This window comes from Mirounga leonina, unplaced genomic scaffold, assembly GCF_011800145.1.
Source record: "Mirounga leonina isolate KUSES-001 unplaced genomic scaffold, KU_Mleo_1.0 Mir_53, whole genome shotgun sequence".
Classification (NCBI taxonomy): domain Eukaryota; kingdom Metazoa; phylum Chordata; class Mammalia; order Carnivora; family Phocidae; genus Mirounga; species Mirounga leonina.
In genome coordinates, this window is record NW_023270807.1 from 12460594 (window position 1) to 12481184 (window position 20591).

The 20591-nt window shown below is 41.9% G+C and overlaps 1 protein-coding gene across 1 annotated transcript in view; it reads right to left on the minus strand.

The window, feature by feature from the left end:
• The window catches only part of CLIC5 (chloride intracellular channel 5), a 167912-nt gene extending 158647 nt beyond the window's left edge, over positions 1-9265 (minus strand). The window contains exons 1-2 of the mRNA XM_034991358.1: positions 9162-9265; positions 2431-3019 (exon numbers count right to left, since the gene is read on the minus strand). Coding sequence (XP_034847249.1) covers positions 2431-3019; positions 9162-9163 — 591 coding nt within the window. The 5' untranslated portion in view covers positions 9164-9265. The remainder of the gene's footprint in view (positions 1-2430; positions 3020-9161) is intronic.
• Between the last annotated feature and the right edge of the window lie 11326 nt (positions 9266-20591).

A 20591-nucleotide genomic window follows, 5' to 3' on the forward strand; every position in this document is an offset into this window, starting at 1 on the left:
GAAGCAGACTCCCCGCCGAGCAGGGAGCCCGATGCGGGACTCGATCCAGTGACTCCAGGATCATGACCTGAGCCAAAGGCAGTCGCTTAACCAAATGAGCCACCCAGGCGCCCAATAGCTGATATATTTTAATTAAGCAATCACCCGACACCCTGAAATGGCTGAGCCTCAGTAAAATGTTGGTTGAACACACAGTGACAAACCTGCATGACATTTTCTGTTCTGGCTTGTCTAGAACAGCTAAAAATGCACGCAAGCGAGTATGAGTTATGACGCAACCCAAGTGGTCAACACCGAAACAGCTCAGGGGAAGAATAACTCCAGGACTCCATGGCAACAAGCCCTGCTAGGGAGATGGTGAGCCAGAAAGCACACCTGAGCCCCATCCAATGTGGGGCTTTCAGCATTCTGCCGTCCCCCCACCCCAGGGCTGGGGCGGGGAGGAGTCTGAGCAGGTGACACTCAGACCCTCCAGTCCCATGCAAGCAGAGAAGCCCCCGTACTCCCCGCCGTCACATATAATTTCCATTCAACACTGAATAAAGAGCTGCGGTGGTGATGGTGGGGGATTGGGAAGCAGGGATTGTGGCTACCACTCTTCTTACCGAGTGCCACCGAATATCTTTAAAAAAGAGTTCACACATAGGAGCTGAGGTCTCTTAGTTAACAATTATATTAAAAAGAATGTAAACCTGAAGAGTTCGTTAATGCCAACATTTGCTTTCGGGAACTACAGATCTTAAATAACGTAGGGCCACCCTTTCCTTTCAAGCAGTTTTCCCTGTTGCTAATACCAGCGGGAGATGTCAATACTGTTTCCTCCTACTTTTGTTTGGCTCAACACCAGTGGCAGGCTAATTTCTGGTGAAATAAACACTTTGCCAAATTTACAAATGTCTTGATCTTGTAATGATGATGATGATCATAATGACGACGATCCACCTTGTCGGTTGCATAAAGTTGCATGGATGATTCCGTCCTGAGAAAAATACACCTACTAGTCCTCACTGAGTGTGGGGTTTTGTGTTTTTTGTTTTGTTTTGTTTTGTTGTGTTTTTTTAACTAACATAACAGAGATGTGGATTTGGAAGCTGGAAGGCTGCTTGAATGCACCTGTTCGAACGTCCGTCACCTCCTCAGTGGAGCCTCTCCTGATTCCTTCCTGCACACTTAAGCACTCCCTCCAAGAATACCCATAGCACTCAGCTTGAGCCTCTAGTTCACTGAAATTAACCATGTGCAAGTCTGTCTCCTGCACCACACTGCTTCTTTCTTTTTTTTTTTTAAATTCACACTGCTGATTTCTTGACAGTAAGTTCCCTCCCTTCTCCCATACCCCTTTGCCCCCCAAATAACATAATACTAGGCAAGTTTTGACAGGTACCTAAGTATGAGCCAGACACTCCAGCTAGGTGCTTTTTAAGGACCTTGTGGTAGAATAAAGGAGATGCAATTTACACACAAAACAACTAGGGAAAAATACAAAGTAAAAAATAATAATATATTAAGTGAGCAAATAAAGTATATCTTACTGGAGTTATTAGAAACCACAAAGGGGAGAGATAAGCATGAACTTAGGGTTTTGCAGGTTCATTTTTATTAGCAAGAGCTAGCAGTATTTACTAATACGCCATCTTCATACTAAGAAAAGGGTAAATATGAATATTGTCATGGAGCAGATGTTGGGGAAAAACAACCTTCTTTCTCAATTCATAAAGATGATTTGTCTAGCCCTGAAATGCTTTATTCATGTTCTGATAACATTGTAATAAATAGTCTTTACCACAATATCAGTCTAAAACAAAGAATACCAAAGTTCTGAGTTTGTATATCATCAGCATTAAATATTATCACTGGCTATTACCATCTTAATACTACTACCACTAAAATCATTTCACTTCATCAGATATCTTAGCTATATTGGTGCCAAAAGAGTAGGCTCAGTGACGGAGGTCACATTTATTGATAGTATATCTGAAGTATCTGTGACCTCAGACATGCTAAGAAGGAAACCCCGGTGCCTGGCTGACTGTTGACTTGCTCTTGCAAGACTTGTTTTCATTTTTTAAAATCAAGATGACAAGACAAATCTAACCAGACAGGAAAATATACTCAACGTCTGTCACAAAGGTAAGGATTTGAGACACATTTTCTGCTCACTTGTAAGTGAACTCTAAAAAATATGCTTTGCCCATAGTTTATAAAAGTTAATGATTAGACACACAACTTAAATGCACTTTCCAATTCTTATACTTTGAAGCAATCCTGAGTGAACTCTGGAATTGACTCGTTAAACCAGCCCTACTCTTGAATATGTCTTGAGATCCAAAGACCATGACATCCTGCATCTTTCCCTGGACACTGGAAGCAAGAGAAGACCCCATTAGGCCATCCACCCATTAAGGGGTGTCTATCAGAGACAGCCCTTACCTTCACAAACAGGCTGATCTCAGGGTCCGTGGAAGTTGGTTCATTTTCTTCCAAACCATCAGCAGCAGAATTGCTGGTGAAGAAGGCCCTGCTCTGTTGGATGGTGAAGTTTGGGGGGGAAAGCAGGTCTTCCCCCATCGTGACTCCATCCTTCTGGGGTTCCTCTGAGCCAGGCTCCTGGTCTTGGGGTTCCTCCGGGCCAGGCTCCTTGTCCTGGGTTGGTGAGTGTAACTCTTCCATGGAGATGTCCCGGTCTTCCTGTAACTCACCTGGTTGAAGATCCTGGGACTCAAGACATACCTCATCAGACAAGAGATAGTCTGCTGCTTCTGGTTGGGAAGAGGTCAAGCTGTCCTCCTCACCCCCAGCCACACAAACTGACACAGAGTCATATTCATGGGTTTCCAGCTCAGTGGCATATACATTGTTTTCTGTCAGGCCTTCGTGGATGTCATCACAGAGAGGACCTTCATCCTCTTCTGGCTGGTCTGGAAGCTCATACATCCCTTCCTTTTGGACTGTGTCAGAGATGGTGCTATTTTCTTCGCCATTCATGTTCGTTGATCTGATAGATCTTTTGCAGGCGGACCTGAATGAATCAGAAATGAAGAAAGGGATAGAGGATGCTGCACCACCTTGCAGAGGAATCAACAGGCTTTTGAAACATAGTGACTAGCAACAGTTACCAATCAGAGGTCTCTAACAATCATTTACCAGAGACTTTCATCAGCAAACCACAAGTCCATTGGACACAAGATAAAGCTTACACACTCAGTTAACTCCTTCACTCCTAAGGATAGTTTCAAGCAGGCTCTGGGGTTTTCCTCACTGCCAGTAACTCTGACATTCTTTGGTTTAGCAAGGGGTCGAGTTATCTTCCCAATACACATTGAAATTCTGAATATTTAGCCATTTCTCACTAAAGAGGGCTCCCTCTTCCAATTGCCTCCAAATGTTGACAGCATTCAAGAAGTCTCTCTAATTCGGGGGAGAACAGCTCTCCACAATGGTAACTCATCTATTACTAGCTGAATTCGTTACACAAAACAATTCTGCGAGTGTCCATACCCTATGATACATGAGTTATACATGCTCCAATTAGGTAATGAATTCCATTTGCATTTCTTATCTGGAAACACCACGAGGTGATTAAATGGCAGAAGGAAAAGGAGATATATGCACTGGTCTATAGTCGCATCAGTACAGACCACCCAAAATAAAGAACTCAAAGATTTTACGGCTTTGAGTTTTATTTTCCCTCTTAAATCCATGGGATCATTACAGTCAGCAACACTTCACCGAGATTCTGTTACGAACAGGATACCACACTGAACACTAATCATATGTGTTAGAAGATACATTCTCTGCTGTCAAGAGACCTCTAAACATATTTGGAAGGCTAGGAAGAAAAACTAAACCCTAAAGGGCACAGAATAAACTATTCAAGATTTTCTTAGTGCAATTGGCCCACGTCTGGGAGAAGCAGGAAGGAGCTACATACATACGTAAGGATGCCTGTTTGATGTGACCTACCGATGCCACAAATAGACAGGCTCTTTGTTTTTAATCGGGTACTCTATTCTGCTAATTCCTGTTTCCCTTCTTCACACCATGCGCATGGTTCTCTTTGAAGTGAGAACCCAGATAGATTATGAAGGGACTTTAATGTCTAGAAATCATGTGAAAATTTAAGAAGCAACACAACTCTGGACAAAGCATTTGATGAACACCTTATTAACAACACTCCCTTGTACCCTTAACTCCAACATTGTATCCAGGAATCTTGTGGAGCAAACTAGAGCAGAATTTCTAGAATTCTAGCTTTAGGGAGGGTTCAAAGAATAGATAAATGCAGAGATGCTAGAGACAGACTTTAAGGCTCTTGATGTTAGGCCTTTATCTTTTATTGAAAAGTGAGGTTTGATGGGTCCAAATCCTTGAGACGTTACCAGAGGTGTGTATAACTCAGTGGAGCCCCAGCTCAAATCCCCCTCATAATTTTAGCGCTAGAGAAAAGCTAGGACGCCATTTAGTCTAACATTCATTTTATTTTGGGAAAATGCCTGAAACCTAGAAAGGGGAGGTGATGGTCCAAGTTCACACAGAAAGTTAATGATAGAGCTGATTTCAGTGATGATTTCCTAACCTCCAGCTCGGTGATCTCAGCTACTTGCTCCCTCCTGAAGTCAGTGTTTTCCAACCTATATTCTTGATCACACAAGTCCCCACCCCAACCCATCCCCAAAGAATCCTTTTCAGATATTTTCTCCCATGAAATGAAAATACTGCTGATATACTACATATCTGTTTGTGTTCTGTATGCATACTTGTGCTTTTTATGTAGGAAAAGAATAAGCTTTTGGTTCCCTAAGGCCCAATGTTCACCCCTTTGGGGGTGATCTTGCTCCTTTTGAGAATGCATGCTTTTACTGCTGGAGTATTTCTGGAGTGTAACTCATAATCTGGCACTGGATTACGTGCCATTCTGCATTATTACCAAGGAACACTATTCTACAATGCAGGTGTATATATGCAGCAGGCTACTGGGTCCTCACCACGATGACCCAGCCAGGCAGTGGAAGCTGGTTAAGCTTAGGTTAGTATCACACAGATATTTTATAAATTTCGTCCTCCTATTTCCCACCTCAGGGCACAGCTATCATGTTTTGGTTACAGGTTGTAATATAAAGCCAGTCATCTTGTTAAAATGCCGGTCAGCTCTGCTCAAACTCCTATAATGCCTCCCCATTTCTCTCAATAAAAGTCAAAGTCCTTACAATGACCCACAAGATCCTACAAAATCTGCACCACCTTTCTTATACCTGCTTTCCACCCCCCACCTCGGCTAACTGTGTTTCAGATGATCTGGCTTCATTGCTATGCCAGGAACATTCCAGAATGCTCTCTGTATTAGGATCTTTACATTGGTTGTTTCCTTGACCTGAAATACATTTCCCCTGGATGTCTACATAGTCAATTTCCCAAACTCTTCTAAGTCTTTGCTTATAAGCAAATGAGGCCACTCTGTCCCGTTTCAAATGTCAACCCATTCTAACTCTGATCTGCACCCCCCCGCCATTACTAAAAACCTTCACCTGACTTTTAAGTTCTTTTTCCATAATACCTATCACCTAATAAGATGTGATTCATTACTTACTTTTGTCTAGAGTTTATTTTCTGTCTTCTCCCACTGGAATGTAAACCCTGTGTCGTCTCAGATCTCTGTCTGCTTCTTTATCATTACCTCAAGCACCTAGAACAGTGGCTGGTATATATTAGATACTCAATATACATTTGTTGAATAAATTTTGGTGATTGTTTGATATCTTTATCCTCCACTAAACACAGAAGTTCCAGGAGAACAAAGCCCATGACTATTTAGCCGATCAGTATATACCTAAAATTTAGCAGATATCTGACACATCACTGATGCTTATTAAATTTGGGGGTTTTTTTTAAGATTTTATTTTTTATTTGACAGAGGGAAAGAGCACAAGCAGGGGGAGCAGCAGAGGGAGAGGGAGAAGCAGGCTCCCCGCCGAGCAGGGAGCCCGACGCCAGGCTCATGACCTGAGCTGAAGGCAGATGCTTAACCGACTGAGCCACCCAGGTGCCCCTAAATATTTGTTTTATAAACAACTAAAGTGGAGGAGCTGTAGCTAGAATTCATGTCCTTTTACTCCTGGTCCATTTTTCTTTCTGTGTTATGTGTATAAAAATTATGTCCTCACTGTATTTAAACTCCTACAGGAAGAGAACTAATATCTGGGTCTTCCACGGCACTTTGTATAAAGCAAGTTGGCTTGTTTACTTATAAAAGTATTTGATAATACTAGTATTTGATAATACACCTAGGCGCCCCTCCCCCAAATGTTTTATTCTGCAGCCAGATAAACTGCTCTTCCCTGAACACACTGTGCTCTTTCCTGTCCCTACACTTTTGTACCTATGTTGCCTCTCCTGGGCACAATTTTACTCATTCTGCTATGTGCAGGTTATAAATATACATAAGACATGATCTTATGTGCACATATAACCGAGGAAATTTACACATTAAAATTCAAGAGAAAGGATCAACTGGGCCTATGACAGGCCTGCCCATCATCTGGAATAATTTGGTGCTGATGTCTGGTCTTCTGCTTTGCATGTGCAGACTCAACTTGGTTGGTTTGCAAAGAGCTTTTCAAACATTGTAGAACTGGGTCACTCTAACTAAACTGAAAAAACATCACATTAGCAACTAAAATGCCAATGTATTATTTTACTACAAAAAAATTGCCAAATTGATTTGAATACCTCCTTAAGAAAATAAGCATAATCAGGCACCTGGGTGGCTCAGTCATTAAGCGTCTGCCTTCGACTCAGGTCATGATCCCAGGGTCCCAGGATCGAGCCCCGTGTTGGGCTCCCTGCTCCTCGGGGAGCCTGCTTCTCCCTCTCCCACTCCCCCTACTTGTGTTCCCTCTCTCACTGTCTCTCCCTCTGTCAAATAAATAAATAAAATCTTAAAAAAAAAAAAAAAGAAGCATAATCTCTTCATACTAGTTAAGTCTACACAAGCAATCAGTTAAGATAATGTCCTCATACTATGTTCATGTGATCTGTGTTTACTTGATCTGAGACAATACCCACCCTTTTAAGCCCAGTATCAGTGAATTGTGCCTTTTCTTTTTATATTGATCAGTCTCATTAAGAACTTACATTATTTTTTTAGAAAACGTTTGGTTTTATTAATAGTCTCTATTGTGCATTTTTTTGCACTTTCATTCATTTCTGCTCCTATCTTTATTTTCTTTCTTTTCCTCTCTTTAGTTTTACTTTGCTGTTTTTACCCCAAGATAATTGTGATGGGTAAATTGGTGTTCAGCTTTTCTTCTTTCCTAATATATGCATTTAAGCCCATTAATTTTCCCTCTTAAAACAGCTTTTTCTGCATCCCACAAGATGTCATATGTTTTATTTTTATGATCATCCAGGTCAAAAGGATTTAATTCTTATTTTCGTTCTCTTGGTTTTTGTTTTATGTTTTGAGGGCTATATTATTAGATGCACACGGATTCAGAATTGTTATATCATTTTGGTACATGGACTGTTTCTTCAATAAAAAATGCTACTCTTTATCTCCAGTAATATTTTTTGCCTTTTTCTGATATTAGTTTTCTTTTGGTTAGTGTTTACGATATATTTTCTCAAGTTTTTACTTTCAACGTCTGTGTGTCCTTATATATAAGCATTAGATAGTTAAATTTTTATTCAGTCTGACAATCTTTGCCTTTGAGTAGTTGGTCTAGAAACACTTAGTGCAACTGCAGTGCATTTAGGCTAAATATATTATCTTACAATTTCTATCTTTAAAAATGATCAAAAACTTGGGGGTATAGCTCAGGGGCAGAGCATTTGACTGCAAAAATGATCAAAAACTTGAATAGAAATTTCACCAGAAAGTAACATATAAATGTCACATAAGGTCATTAAAGAGAGAGCATCAGTATTAGCTATGAGAGAAATGCACTTCAGTGAGATCACTTAATACCACTAGAACAGCTAAAATTAAAAAGACTAACAAGAGCAAGTGTTGGTGAGGATGTGGAGCAACCAGAATTCTCATACACCAATGGTGAGAGTATAAAATGGTACAACCACTTTGTAAAGTTGTCTGGCAATTTATTATAAAATTAAATATACACATATACATGTACCCTATGACTCAGAAATTCCAGCCAGTCTTAGAAATGTATCCAAGAAAAACATTAATGTGAAAATCATCATAACAGGCTTGTATGAGAATGCTTAGAGAAATTGGATTCATAATCCAAACCCTAGAAACTTCTAGAAAGAGGAGAATGGACAAACTGTGGTGTACTTATGTAATGAATATTACTCAGCAATACCAAAGGTATGAATCACTGATACAGACAACAAAATGGATGAATCTCAGAGACACTATGTTGAGCGAAAAAGGCCAGACATAAAAGAATATACTAAATGAGTCCATATAATTATGTCAAATTAAAAACATACCAAGGGTTACAGGATTTCTAATCATTCTTTTAATGGGTACTTGAGCAAAAGATTTTAAGGCTCACTTCCATAGCTGATGGATAAGAAATGCCCCATGCCAACAATTGTCTTAGATTTCCTCCTGTGGGAGTGGAATTTCTAGGGTTACTGTTATTAAGTAATGGGAGTTAAAACCACTCCCCTCCCTGGAATACAACCCTCAGGCTGAACAAGCCAGGCAAAGGAATTTGCATGAAGCTCATGGTGCCAGCAACATCCTGACCACTGGTGCTGCTAGGAAACCATCAACAGCACCACTACAAAACTTTCAGGGTATGTTAAACCTGTTTATACAACCCAGGCATCAGCAAAGAATGCCCCAATCCTCACACACTTGAGGAAATAGGTCTTAAAATTCCCAGTTTCATAGTTTCCTTCCTCATCCTTTCCTCTGAATCTAGGTCCATCTATTTATTACTCAGACGCAAAATGCCATCTTTTCATCAATTTCTATAAAAACAACAACAACAACAAACTACTCACACCCAAAACTTCCATGGAGATTCTGGGGTCACAGGGAGTAGTCACGTCAGGTGGCACCATTTCACTGGCCAACCCTCTACCCCACCCCCCTCCTCAGTCCCTTCCTTTCTCCCTTCCTCCACTCTCAGAGGAACCATCAGTTCTCCCAGTTTCACCCACAGAGTATTTTTCAGACTAACTCCACTCACATTTAGTTTGGGGGACGGGTCTCTTCTTCACCTTCCTTCTCAAACAGGCTTTTAAAAATGTCTTCAGACCCTCATGTCTTCAGTACCCTCTCTGAAGAGAATCCTCGGGGATATGATACTCTCTACCTTGTTGCATTTACATTCAGATGTGGCAATTTCCTGGTGGCCACTGAAGACCCGGTGGCCATGCCTTTCCAAATAGCAGCAGTATCTCTGAATTGTTTGATCTTTAAAGCATGGAAATGGCTCCGCTCCCAGAGAAAATGGGCATAGCCAGGGCACTTCAGGCTGAGGGAGCAAACCTTGAGTGCTGTCCTGCCTTGCTCTCCCTCCTCACAGTTGTTCTTATCAGTGGTTTGCAGATGGGGAAGGGGAAATGAGGATATGTCAGAAATGGCTGTTTGAAAAGGGCTTGGAATCTGTTCAACATTTCGAGGTGAAAGGGATGAGGACAGTTTATAGGCCTAAATTTGCTGCAGAGCTCAAATATTTGAATTTCACTAGCAGTACTCAGTTTAACATCAGTTTACATCAGTTTGTTCCAGCCAGTTCTGAAAGCTATCAAACCATAGACTCCTAAAATAGGAAAAGATACTGAGGTCAGATCCTACAACAGGTCCTGGAATGATTGATTGGGCCCTGCTACATGTGGTAAACGTGTGACTTAAAACATGACCCTCTAGCCTGAGTTAGCTGAGTGAGCAGGTGGGTTTCAGGAAGGTCAGCACAAATAGATGGCCTCAGATAAGCAGGGAAAAAAAGAGAGGGAAAAACAAAACAGTTATTTTAGGAAGGGCAAGTTTATCTCCAATGCCAGTACCTCCACTTGCTTTTCTGCCTTCCTCTCTTCACCGTACCCATCCCCTCATCACTGCTTTTGCCCTCCGAGGAGCCACATACTCTCAACAAGCCACTGGCTTAGCCTCTCAGTAACTTTTTCATGTCAAAAAAAAAAAAGCAAAGTCTAAGCCAAAGGAATGAATGGCTAATGGTAAATATTCAACTCTAACTCTTTAGGGAAGATCTATTTCTCACGTCTTGTCTTCTCTACTAATTCTCAGTTGTCCCATATATAAAATGAGAATAATAGTATGTGTTATTGAAGGATTTACTTAAATAATGTCAGTAAGAAGCTTATTGAAGTGCCTGAGAGGCTCTTAATTGTCACTATTGCTACTACTACTGTTACCACTGCTAACGCTTATTCCTTAGATAACAGTATGAATTCTGTTGTCTTTTTTAGAGAAATAAGCAAACATTGGGACTCCATCGAAAGACAGGAAATCTGAGACTACAAAGGGCTGTTAAATATAGTCTATGGCTTTAAGAGTTTAAAATCTAATTAAGTACAGGATATAATGAATCATCAAAAGTGTTAATTGGCAACAGGAGGTGTGATGTGTAGTGACAAGTAAGTGAGACTGATCTTTGGGACCGTAGGGCTTCAGAAGAGGGTGAGCTCACCCTGGGCTGGGAGTGAGGGTTCCAGGAAAGTGAGCATCTTGGGTGGTAGATGAGACTTAGATACGTGGAGTGGAGAAGGGAGGGAAGGGTGTGAGGTGCTGCTGCAGAGTTGAGAATTCACAATGATAGAGAGTAAACCGGATTGGATAGAGCATGTAGACTATAGAAAAACTTGAGATGATGGGCAGCGCTGGATTAGACTGTGGACACCCTGAAACGGCAGGTTCAGAAATCTGAATTTTATGCCCTAGGATGATATTGAGGATGAGCAGACACCTAACACAGAAAGAAGCTCAATTCCAGAACCATTTAAACTCCAGCTAGGTTCAAGATGGAGACAGGTGCTCAGCGAAAACTATTTTCAGCAGCTGGTATTGCTTATGGGAACAACTCGGTCTGCTGGCACATCACAGCATGACATCCGCATTGCAATATGGCCACAGGGAGGAAATCGTGTCTAAGCCACCTGAGAACTTCGGTGGTTCTGCTGAGTCATTCCCGTCATATGCTCTCTCCCAGCACTCTCTCCTCCTTGGTGCTCCACCAAACACTGCTCCCAGCCAGTCAACGTATAGCCTTCATCTAGCGGTTCCAGCCTGCTGAATTTCACGCCTCGTGGTTCTGATCCTGGCATGGACCCCACCAGAAGTTGCTCTTCACAAATGCTTTCTTGCATATGAACCCTCAACTGTCTTACTTTCCAAATTGTAAACAGTCATGCAGACCGTGACTCTTCACTACATTTTGATCCACCTCGGTGCTGTCTATTGTAGAGCATACAATCTGGAAGAGCTCAGTAGACATCATTTATGATGTGTCATTACTTAGAGGATATGAGTAAAGAAAATAGGAAAAAAGGGACTACTAAATATTGGGGGGGGTGAGACAGATGGATCCTCTTCACTCAAATAATCTAACATGAATAGGAAGGGACAAGAAGTGATTTGAATAATCTAATAAAGAAATTGAGTACCAAAACACATCATTTTTTTAAGCCGGATGACCTATATGCCCTCAAACTATATGCCCCAGGCAGGGCAATCCTTGCTTCGTGCTCTCCCTGCCCCTGGCACTGCCATCTTACCCAGACTGGGACTAACACCCAAGCCCAAAGCCCTACTCTCAGGGATGCCCTCCAGCCATCCCTTTGTCCTTCCTCCTGATTCAGAGTGTGTCTAGTTTCCTCCCTCTGCTGTTTCCAACATGACCAAAGCTTCCTTGTCTGACCCTTTAGTAGCTCTCTGTCACTTCTCTAGAACCTCCAATATAGGGAAAATGCAACTCACTGCAGGTTAACTCACAAATGCCCAAAGAATGAGGTGCCTAGATAGCCGGGTTCAAAGAGGGGAAAGAGAGAGGGGCATCCTCTTTGCCAGGTTTCTGCAGACAAGGGTAAAGTCACACTGCATGAGTGTGAAGGAGCTTGCAGAAATACTAAGCTTACTTAGTAGCGGGAGTGTCTCTGGGCTGACTATTTGTCATCTCCATCATTCTGCCCAAAGGGAATGTGCTTTCCTTCTGCCATGGACAGCTTGACCCCATTGAGCCCTCTCACCCCGTTCCTTACTCCAGTATGTATTTCTATCTTTGAGGATTTTATTTTGTGATTTGAAATTTTTCAGGGTGTTAGTGTTTAGGGATTTTCTTTTTCTCTGAAGACATCTGGGAAGTTTGGTTCTGTATTATAAAACCCAAAGCGATCTATCTCAGGAATCTTCCGAGCAAACACTCTGCATATTATATACTTCCTTATATAACAAACATAATGCAAATTGTAATTGAACCATCCAAGAAAGATGCAGAAAGGGCTGTGGGTTTTTTTTTTTTTTTAAAGATTTTATTTATTTATTTGACAGAGAGAGACACAGTGAGAGAGGGAACACAAGCAGGGGGAGTGGGAGAGGGAGAAGCAGGCTCCTGGCTGAGCAAGGACCCCGACGTGGGGCTCAATCCCAGGACCCTGGGATCATGACCCAAGCCAAAGGCAGACGCTCAATGACCGAGACACCCAGGGGGTTTTGAAAATGCAACTTGACTCCTGTAATTCCACTGGGTGGGGGACACACACCCCAAGTAAGCTGTGCTTTCATATTTGAGTTCTACATTTTCTAAATAGTATTGCCCAAGGCCATTGCCCTCAAGTTATTCCACAAGAAACATACTAACCTTGAAATATGTACACAGCTGTGATTTTGAGCTCCTTGGGTCCCTGCTATGGCATCAAAGATATATGTATTTTTATATTAAGAAGATTTCTTTGGGGGCAGCCCCTGGGTGGCTCAGTCGGTTAAGGGTCTGCCTTCAGCTCAGGTCATGATGTCAGGGTCCTGGGATTGAGCCTCACATCGGGCTCCCTGCTCAGCAGGGAGTCTGCATCTCCCTCTCCTCTGCCCCTCCCCTCTACTTGTGCTCGCTCGCTTGCTCTCTCTGTGTCAAATAAATAAATAAAATCTTAAAAAAAAAAAAAAAGAAGATTTCTTTCGGATTACAAATGTAGTTCATGTTCATTGTCGAAAAAGATAATAAAAATCATCTGTAATTGCACTACCCAAAGATAACCATGTTAACATTCTATTACTCCTTTTCTACCCATATGTATACAGTTTTAATTGGAATCATGTTTATCTTTGTATTCTGCTTTGTTAAAATTTGACATTATATAGTGTATATACACAAAGTGGAGGCATATTTATATATGACCTGCAAAGTATTTTTCAAATGGTAAACTCAAATATTAGCTCATATAATTTGTGAATGTAGAAGATTCAAAGATATCTTTGAGCCAAATGGCTTCGTAAAAGGCAAAGGGTTTTGTTTAAATAAGTGCTTGGCCCAACCAACCAATAAAATGGAAAACTCGCCCTGTTCTTGCCTCTGTGCCCTTCTCAGGCTCTGACCCTGTGTCCCTACAGCCAACAGTAGGTAATGCCCACAGCAGGGCAGGTCTCACTGAATGTTCTGCAAGGTTTTAAGACTGCCTACGATTCCCCTCAAAGTTTCCCAATCTGCAGATAGTATACTCAATTTATCCACACATACGGAAATTCTGTTTCGGTTTTTGTTTATATTTGGGTGCAGAGTGGGCAGACCTGGAGAGTAGAGAAGAGAACTTAGGGAGTTGTGGGATGAAGACAGCCACAATAACACCTTGGAGTTTATTGAGGTGTTTCTTGTGTAACAAAAATCATGAAGATGAAGGGAGAATGCATTGCATATTGTTGCAGCGACATGCAACGTGGGGAACAGGAAACTTCTGTGCCAAACAGAACCGAGTTGAATTGCTGACTCTGCCACTTACCTTTTCTGAGCCCTGGTTTCCTTATTTGTGAAGATGGAAACAACACCTTCCTCCATGCATTGGTGGAAAGTTTAAATGAAAATGTGTGAAACCTCAGAGCATGGCACATAAATAGCTGAGTTCAGTGTTAGTTTTCTTTCTTTCTTTTTTATATGTTTTATTTATTTATTTGACAGAGAGAGAGATAGCGAGAGCAGGAACACAAGCAGGGGGAGTGGGAGAGGAAGAAGCAGGCTTCCCGCCGTGCAGGGAGCCCGATGCGGGGCTCGATCCCGGGACCCTGGGATCATGACCTGAGCCGAAGGCAGACGCTTAACGACTGAGCCACCCAGGTGCCCCTCAGTGTTAGTTTTCAATCCTTCTCCCGTGACTAAGCAGCATTGGTTTGGGAGCTCAGAACGAAGACGTTCTGGAGGGAAAAAAATTATGTACGAGTCACATATGTAATCAAGACATGTTAGTATCTTCATGCAACTTAGTTCTACTCCGTGTTGCATTTATTACCCTGAATTTTTGGAATTAATTTCTTTCAGTAACCCTCTTTTAAATCGTGACAATTACATTTTGCATTTTGCACTAATTGCAACCTTCAAAAGACATTTACAGATACTGTTTTGCATGATTTGCCCAAGAGTACCATCAGACAGGTGATTATCAAATCCATTTTACAGATATGAAATCTGTAGCTCAGGCTGTTTTCCTGGTTAGTGTTTATATCCCTGAGATTAGGGCTCAGAAACTTAGGGTCCCCTAACAGGTGACACTGACCTTCCAGAGCTAAAAATCGCTGCAAGCATTAAACAAAATTGCTGTAATCATTAAACGTTTAAAATGTATGCCCTGTAAAAGTAGGTCTATAAAGTCAGGGAAAATATGAGATGCCTATAATTGAACCAGAATGATAGATAATGCAATAAAAACAAACCTATTTTTACTAAGGGCGAACACAATACGCAAGAAAGGATCGAGTTCAGAAATCACCGGCAGGATTTGGAAGTCTGAGCGGTTTCTGCACTCACAGTCCACCAGGGGGCACTGTTCCCCGCCTTCGGCTCCGACTCCGCGCCCGTCGGAGCAGTTTCCTTCCAGGGGACAGGGGCAGTTCCCACAGATTCCCCGGTCTGATGGCCCTTCCCCATTTCCCAGTTATTTTGCTTTGAGAATAAGAGGCCTCCTATTCAACACATCTTTAAAATATTATATCTATATGTGTCGGATTAGGGCTTAATACTCCCCCCCCTTTTAAAAATGCCTTACAGTTCATTTAATGGGTTTAACATTTTTAAATAAAGGGGGGAAGGGGCTTGTGAGGAACGGTTGATCCTTGCGACAACCTTATAGGACAATTTGATTTTTTTTATTTTGCACCCGAGGGAACTGAATTTCAGAGAAAGTAATTTGCTGAAGGTCAGGTGGACAGTAAGCGGGGAAGTCAGACCCCAATGCAAGTCTATTAGAATCCCAGCCCAAATTCTTTTCACTACAATCTACGTTATAGTAACTCCATTTCCCAGGGGGAAACTGTTATTAAATTCCAATGATGTCTTCTTAGACTTGTTAGATGGTAACAAAGGAGACAGCATGTTTTAAGAATGCCAATCACAAAAATCCTTCTCAGTCTTTTACAAGTTTTTCTCTCTTTATTTTTTCCCCAGAGTTAATCTACAAACTAGCTTTAAATGTGTTTTATTCCTGCCCCGGTTTATCTTAATTAAGTACCCATGAAACTTTACTCCAAGTCTTAGCTCCTAGCACTCATGATGTTCAAACCAAGCAGAAAATATGGAGTGGTTATCTATCTAAATACTAAAATCAGAATTGTTCCATTTGGGTGTGTGTATATACGTGTGAATGTAAACACATAAAATTATATTCGTGGGGTTTTTTTTAAATTATTTATTTATTGAGGTAATCTCTACACCCAACGTGGGGCTCAAACTCACAATCCCAAGATCAAGAGTCTCATGCTCTTCTGACTGAGGCCAGCCAGGGCCCCATAAAATTTTATTTGTACTCAATTTCCACACCGATATTTTGTGGCGCTGTTGGTGTCCTGTGTCTTAACCTTTGCAGTTTCTTTACTATCACCAAAGAAAATCTGCTGTCACTGATAAGCATGGAACACAGTGTCTGTCCTATTCATTTTATGTCCCGAGTCTCAAACTAAAATAAGACCTCTCCTTGAATGAATCAACATATCAGTAGATGCCCATATATATTCCCACATATATATATATAATATTATACACGCAAAATTATAAGATAGGGGATCACGAGGGCCCCTGTGGTTTCCATCTTTCTTTCTTATTTGGACTGTCACTCTAATCCAAAAACTGTTCTCTCTCTCTCTCCCCTACCACTCCTCTCAATCTAACTCCTGCTTTTTGCCGGGTTAAGTGTCCCACAGTGCAGCTAAGAATACATAAATCGTCCTCCTCCCTTCCTATTACTCCTGACCCAGATAAGTAATGCCTTCCCCATGAGACCCTCTTCGATCTCTCCAGACTTTGTCTTCATGGTCTGTTGGTGCAAGCATCATGTTCTATCCGTTGTGATAGCCTTGCTTCCATGGGGTCCCTCCCTTCCACCTTTTCTCTCCTACCCCATTTCTTGAGGACAATAACCTTTTCTTATGGATTTTTTTTTAAAGATTTTATTCATTTATTTGACAGAGAGAGACACAGCGAGAGAGGGAACACAAGCAGGGGGAATGGGAGAGGGAGACGCAGCCTCCCCACGGAGCAGGGAGCCTGATGTGGGACTTGATCCCAGGACCCTGGGATCATGACCTGAGCCGAAGGCAGACGCTTAATGACTGAGCCACCCAGGCGCCTTCTTATGGATCTTTATATCTCCTAAAACAGTGCCCCTTGAACTTGAATGTGCATAACCATCTGGGATCTTGTTGAAATGTAGATTCTGGGGTAGGCCTGAGGCTCTGCATTTCTAACAAGTTCCCAGAGAATATGGATAGTACCGGTTAATGGACTAGTACTATCTGAGTAGCCAGGCATTAGTACCCCTTGAGTAACATTTTGCGCATGGCAGGTGCTAACTCACACCTGGTAGAAAATTAAAAGTCAAAAAGCGAGAGCAAAATGCAAATACAATGAGAGAACACTGTACCAGTATGACAACACCAAAGGTTGGTGAGGATGTCTGAGTACCTGGATTCTCATCAAATGTGTGTGGGGATGTGAACTAGCATCCCTACTTTGGAAAAAGATCTGGTTGCCATTTTCTTAACAAAATTAACATAGGCTTACCCCATGATCTAGCAGCTCCTTTCCTAAATATTTACATGTCCACAAAAAGACCTATACGAGAATGTTCAAAAGAGCTTTATTCAGAATAGCCAAACCCAAAAATACCCCATGTGTCCATTCACTGGTAACTGGGTGGGTAAACTCTGGTATGTCCACCTTGTGCAATGATGACATAGGGATGGGATTTTGGGATATTGGCTCAGGTTCTGTCGTGAGTTTGCAATCATCTGAAGGCTTGCCTGGGGCTGTGGAACCTGCTTTCAGGATGGCGCACTCATACGGTTGTTGGCATGAGTTCTCCATTTCTTGTCATGTGGTCTTCTCATCGAGCTGCTGGAGTGGCCTCATGACATGACCACTTACTTCAATCATGTGAATGATCCAAGAAAGAGACCTGCTGTGGCCTCACCTGGCTCCAAGCTGCTGCCAGACCTGCTATGAGGTTTCTGGGTCAATGTTGGGCCAAAGGCTCCCAATGAAAAGGTATGAACTACTGATACACAAAAATATGGGTGAATTTCAAATGCATTATATTGAGTGAAACAACCAGACCCCAAAGACTACTTATCTATGATTTTATTCATTTCATAGGAAGTTGTAGAAGGCAAAACAGATCTATAATTAAAAAAAAAAAAAAAAGAACTGTGGTTGCCTGGGAACAGGGGTAAGGCAGGAAGGGTTATTAGGGAACTTTCGGTTGGGGGGGTGGGGGTTGAATGTTGTATATTTTATAGGATTTTGAGTTACACAGGTGTATGTATTTGTCAGAACTCAGGAGGCTTAAGATTTGTACATTTCAGTCTTTGTAAATGGTTTTTAAAAAGAAAAGGAAGCCTAAACAAATTCTGAACTGTAATAATATGCTGAAATGTTTCAAGGTGAGGTGTTCTGATGTGGCAATTAGAGTGGCCAGAACAGGAGAGCTAGTTGGATAGCTGAGCTTCATCCCTCCAGGCTCTACATGATTCATAAGAACCCAAATGAAATGTCTCAAAGGTTAAAATTCAACAGATGTTGACATAGTTTACTTAGAAATGCCTGCCATTCTATGCATAAGTCTAACACTTCGGCACATTTTGTTATATTTAATCCATGTTTTTTCCTGCGGCGTGAACCCAAAATGGTGTATTTGTTCATCGGTTTCAGGTGGAAACTGAGGATGAGTCAGTCATTGTATTAAATAGTGCTGAACCATCTGATGGGGTGGAGGTACATCTGCTTCTGGGTGGAACACTGTTCCCCAAACTGGCTTCCCATTAGAGTCATCTGAGGAGCTTTTAAAGATTGTAAAGCCCAATGCCGGGCCACCCTAGGACAGCTGAATCAACACAGGAGGGTGGGTAGGAGAGAGGCCTAGGCATCTGTACTTTTTAAATGCTCTCCTGGTTATTTTAATATTTTATGCCATAAGTAGACCTTACAATATTTTAAGCTAAAAAAATCTTCAAAGGGACTGCAAAGAAAATATAACTCTACTTAAAAACATTGCTATTTACAATAAAGGTTCTTAAGGTTTATGGGCATCTTTTTCTTCCAGGTCTTAGAGAGATATGTATCAAAGTGTGATAGGTCGATGAGTTCGGATTAAAATAGAACAAACGGGGCGCCTGGGTGGCTCAGTCGGTTAAGCATCTACCTTCAGCTCAGGTCATGATCTCGAGGTCCTAGGATCAAGCCCCGCATCGCGCTCCCTGCTCAGCAGAAAGCCTGCTTCTCCCTCTCCCTCTGCTGCTCCCCCTGCTTGTGCTCTCTCTCTGTCTCTCTCTGTGTCAAATAAATAAATAAATAATCTTAAAAAAAAATAGAACAAACTTCAGTTTTGGATTCCCAGGAATAATAAGATCTCCTTGGCAGAAATTATTTCAATATTATTGAAACTGATATCTATGAAAATGGTACTAGTTTCCCAAATTCTCATGTGTGTGTGTCCTGTCGGCATTAACTGGATTACCTTATAGGCGAGCTGAGCATGTGTGTAGGGCAGGCAACAAAATGTTTGTTTGGGAAAAAATTAGATGTCCGATATTTTGAAAGTACCGTTGAAGGAGTCATTATAGTTTTTAAGAAGAAATTAGAATGACATCGGCCTCCCGCACACTTATTCTATCTATGGGATGTGGGGAGGGATGATGGCCTTCGCAAGGCTATCTCCAGGAAAGGTGCTCCCAGCCTGGTTGGGGAGCAGAAGGTGCTTCTGACTGGAAGGCACAACCAGAGCTTCCTGCGCTGCCTTCTCTCTTCGTGCCCCTCTCCCCTGCCAGGTGTGGGCACCAGTCAATTAGAAAGTCAAAGTACCCGAGGAGAGTGGAGGGAGCTTGTGCCTGGCCCAGAGCGTTTTACACTGTGAACTGGATTGAGAACAATGTGTTAATTGTTCTTTGTTTGCTGAGCAGGGCCTGGTGCCAGGACAGAGCTGGCCCTGAGAAGCTTCCAGAGCCTGGCGACCAGGTGTGGGGAACTGGCACTAACTGCCTGCCCCGGGAGGTGGTAGTGGGGCACAGCAGGTGCATAATAGATGGATTAGAAATTTCGCAGAACTTACAGGTTTCAGAGCTTCTCTTATTCGAGAAGAGGACAGAAAATGGCTTAAAAAAAAAAACAACAACAAAACTCAGGCCAGCAGCAATCATATCAACACAGTAAACTCCAGGAAGGTGGGGAGTGTATCCCACTGGACCGTAAGTGTGCAGGGATGGTCCCAGAGAGGAGTCTAGCCTAAATGTTAGAACTCTTCTTGGCCTTCAGGTTGTATGACCTGCAGCAAACAGGAAGAGCAGAAAAATGACCAGACCGAGTTGAGTGTCAGGGACACTGTGGAATAATGCTTTCAGCTGCAGGGCAGCTCCCTTATTCTGTGAATAAGAGAAAGACTCCAGGAAGGCAACCTCCCTGGGAAGCAGGGCTTTCTGGAAAGGGGAACATTATCACTGTCCATTAAGAGGGTAAAAACTGTACAGCTATAGTTTTGCTACTCGTCTTTCTGATGTATCTATACAGGAAAATAGTGTAAATATGTGCAAAAGAAAATAGACTTTTCAAAACTACATACACACAAAACTGTCATGAGCAATTAATTCTGAGCAGTAGGATTGTGGAAGAATATTTCTCTCTTTTTTTGTCCATTTCTAGACCACCTTACTTATTTTATGTATGTACCTATGTATGCATTTGTACAAAGACCATGCATGTCCAAAACTCGGGAAAAGTGTGAAGCTAGCTCTACAGGAAAATCAGCTTAAAATTGCCGATATATGTATGCTCTTGCCCGTGTGTTTAATTTTGGACGGATGTGTGGATACATGGGCCTTTGAGCTGGCATTCTCCGTGCCCTATCTCTATGAGGAGAGGGTGTGGGAAATTTTTACAATGCACATTTCCTCATTAACATGGCTAGCAGAATAG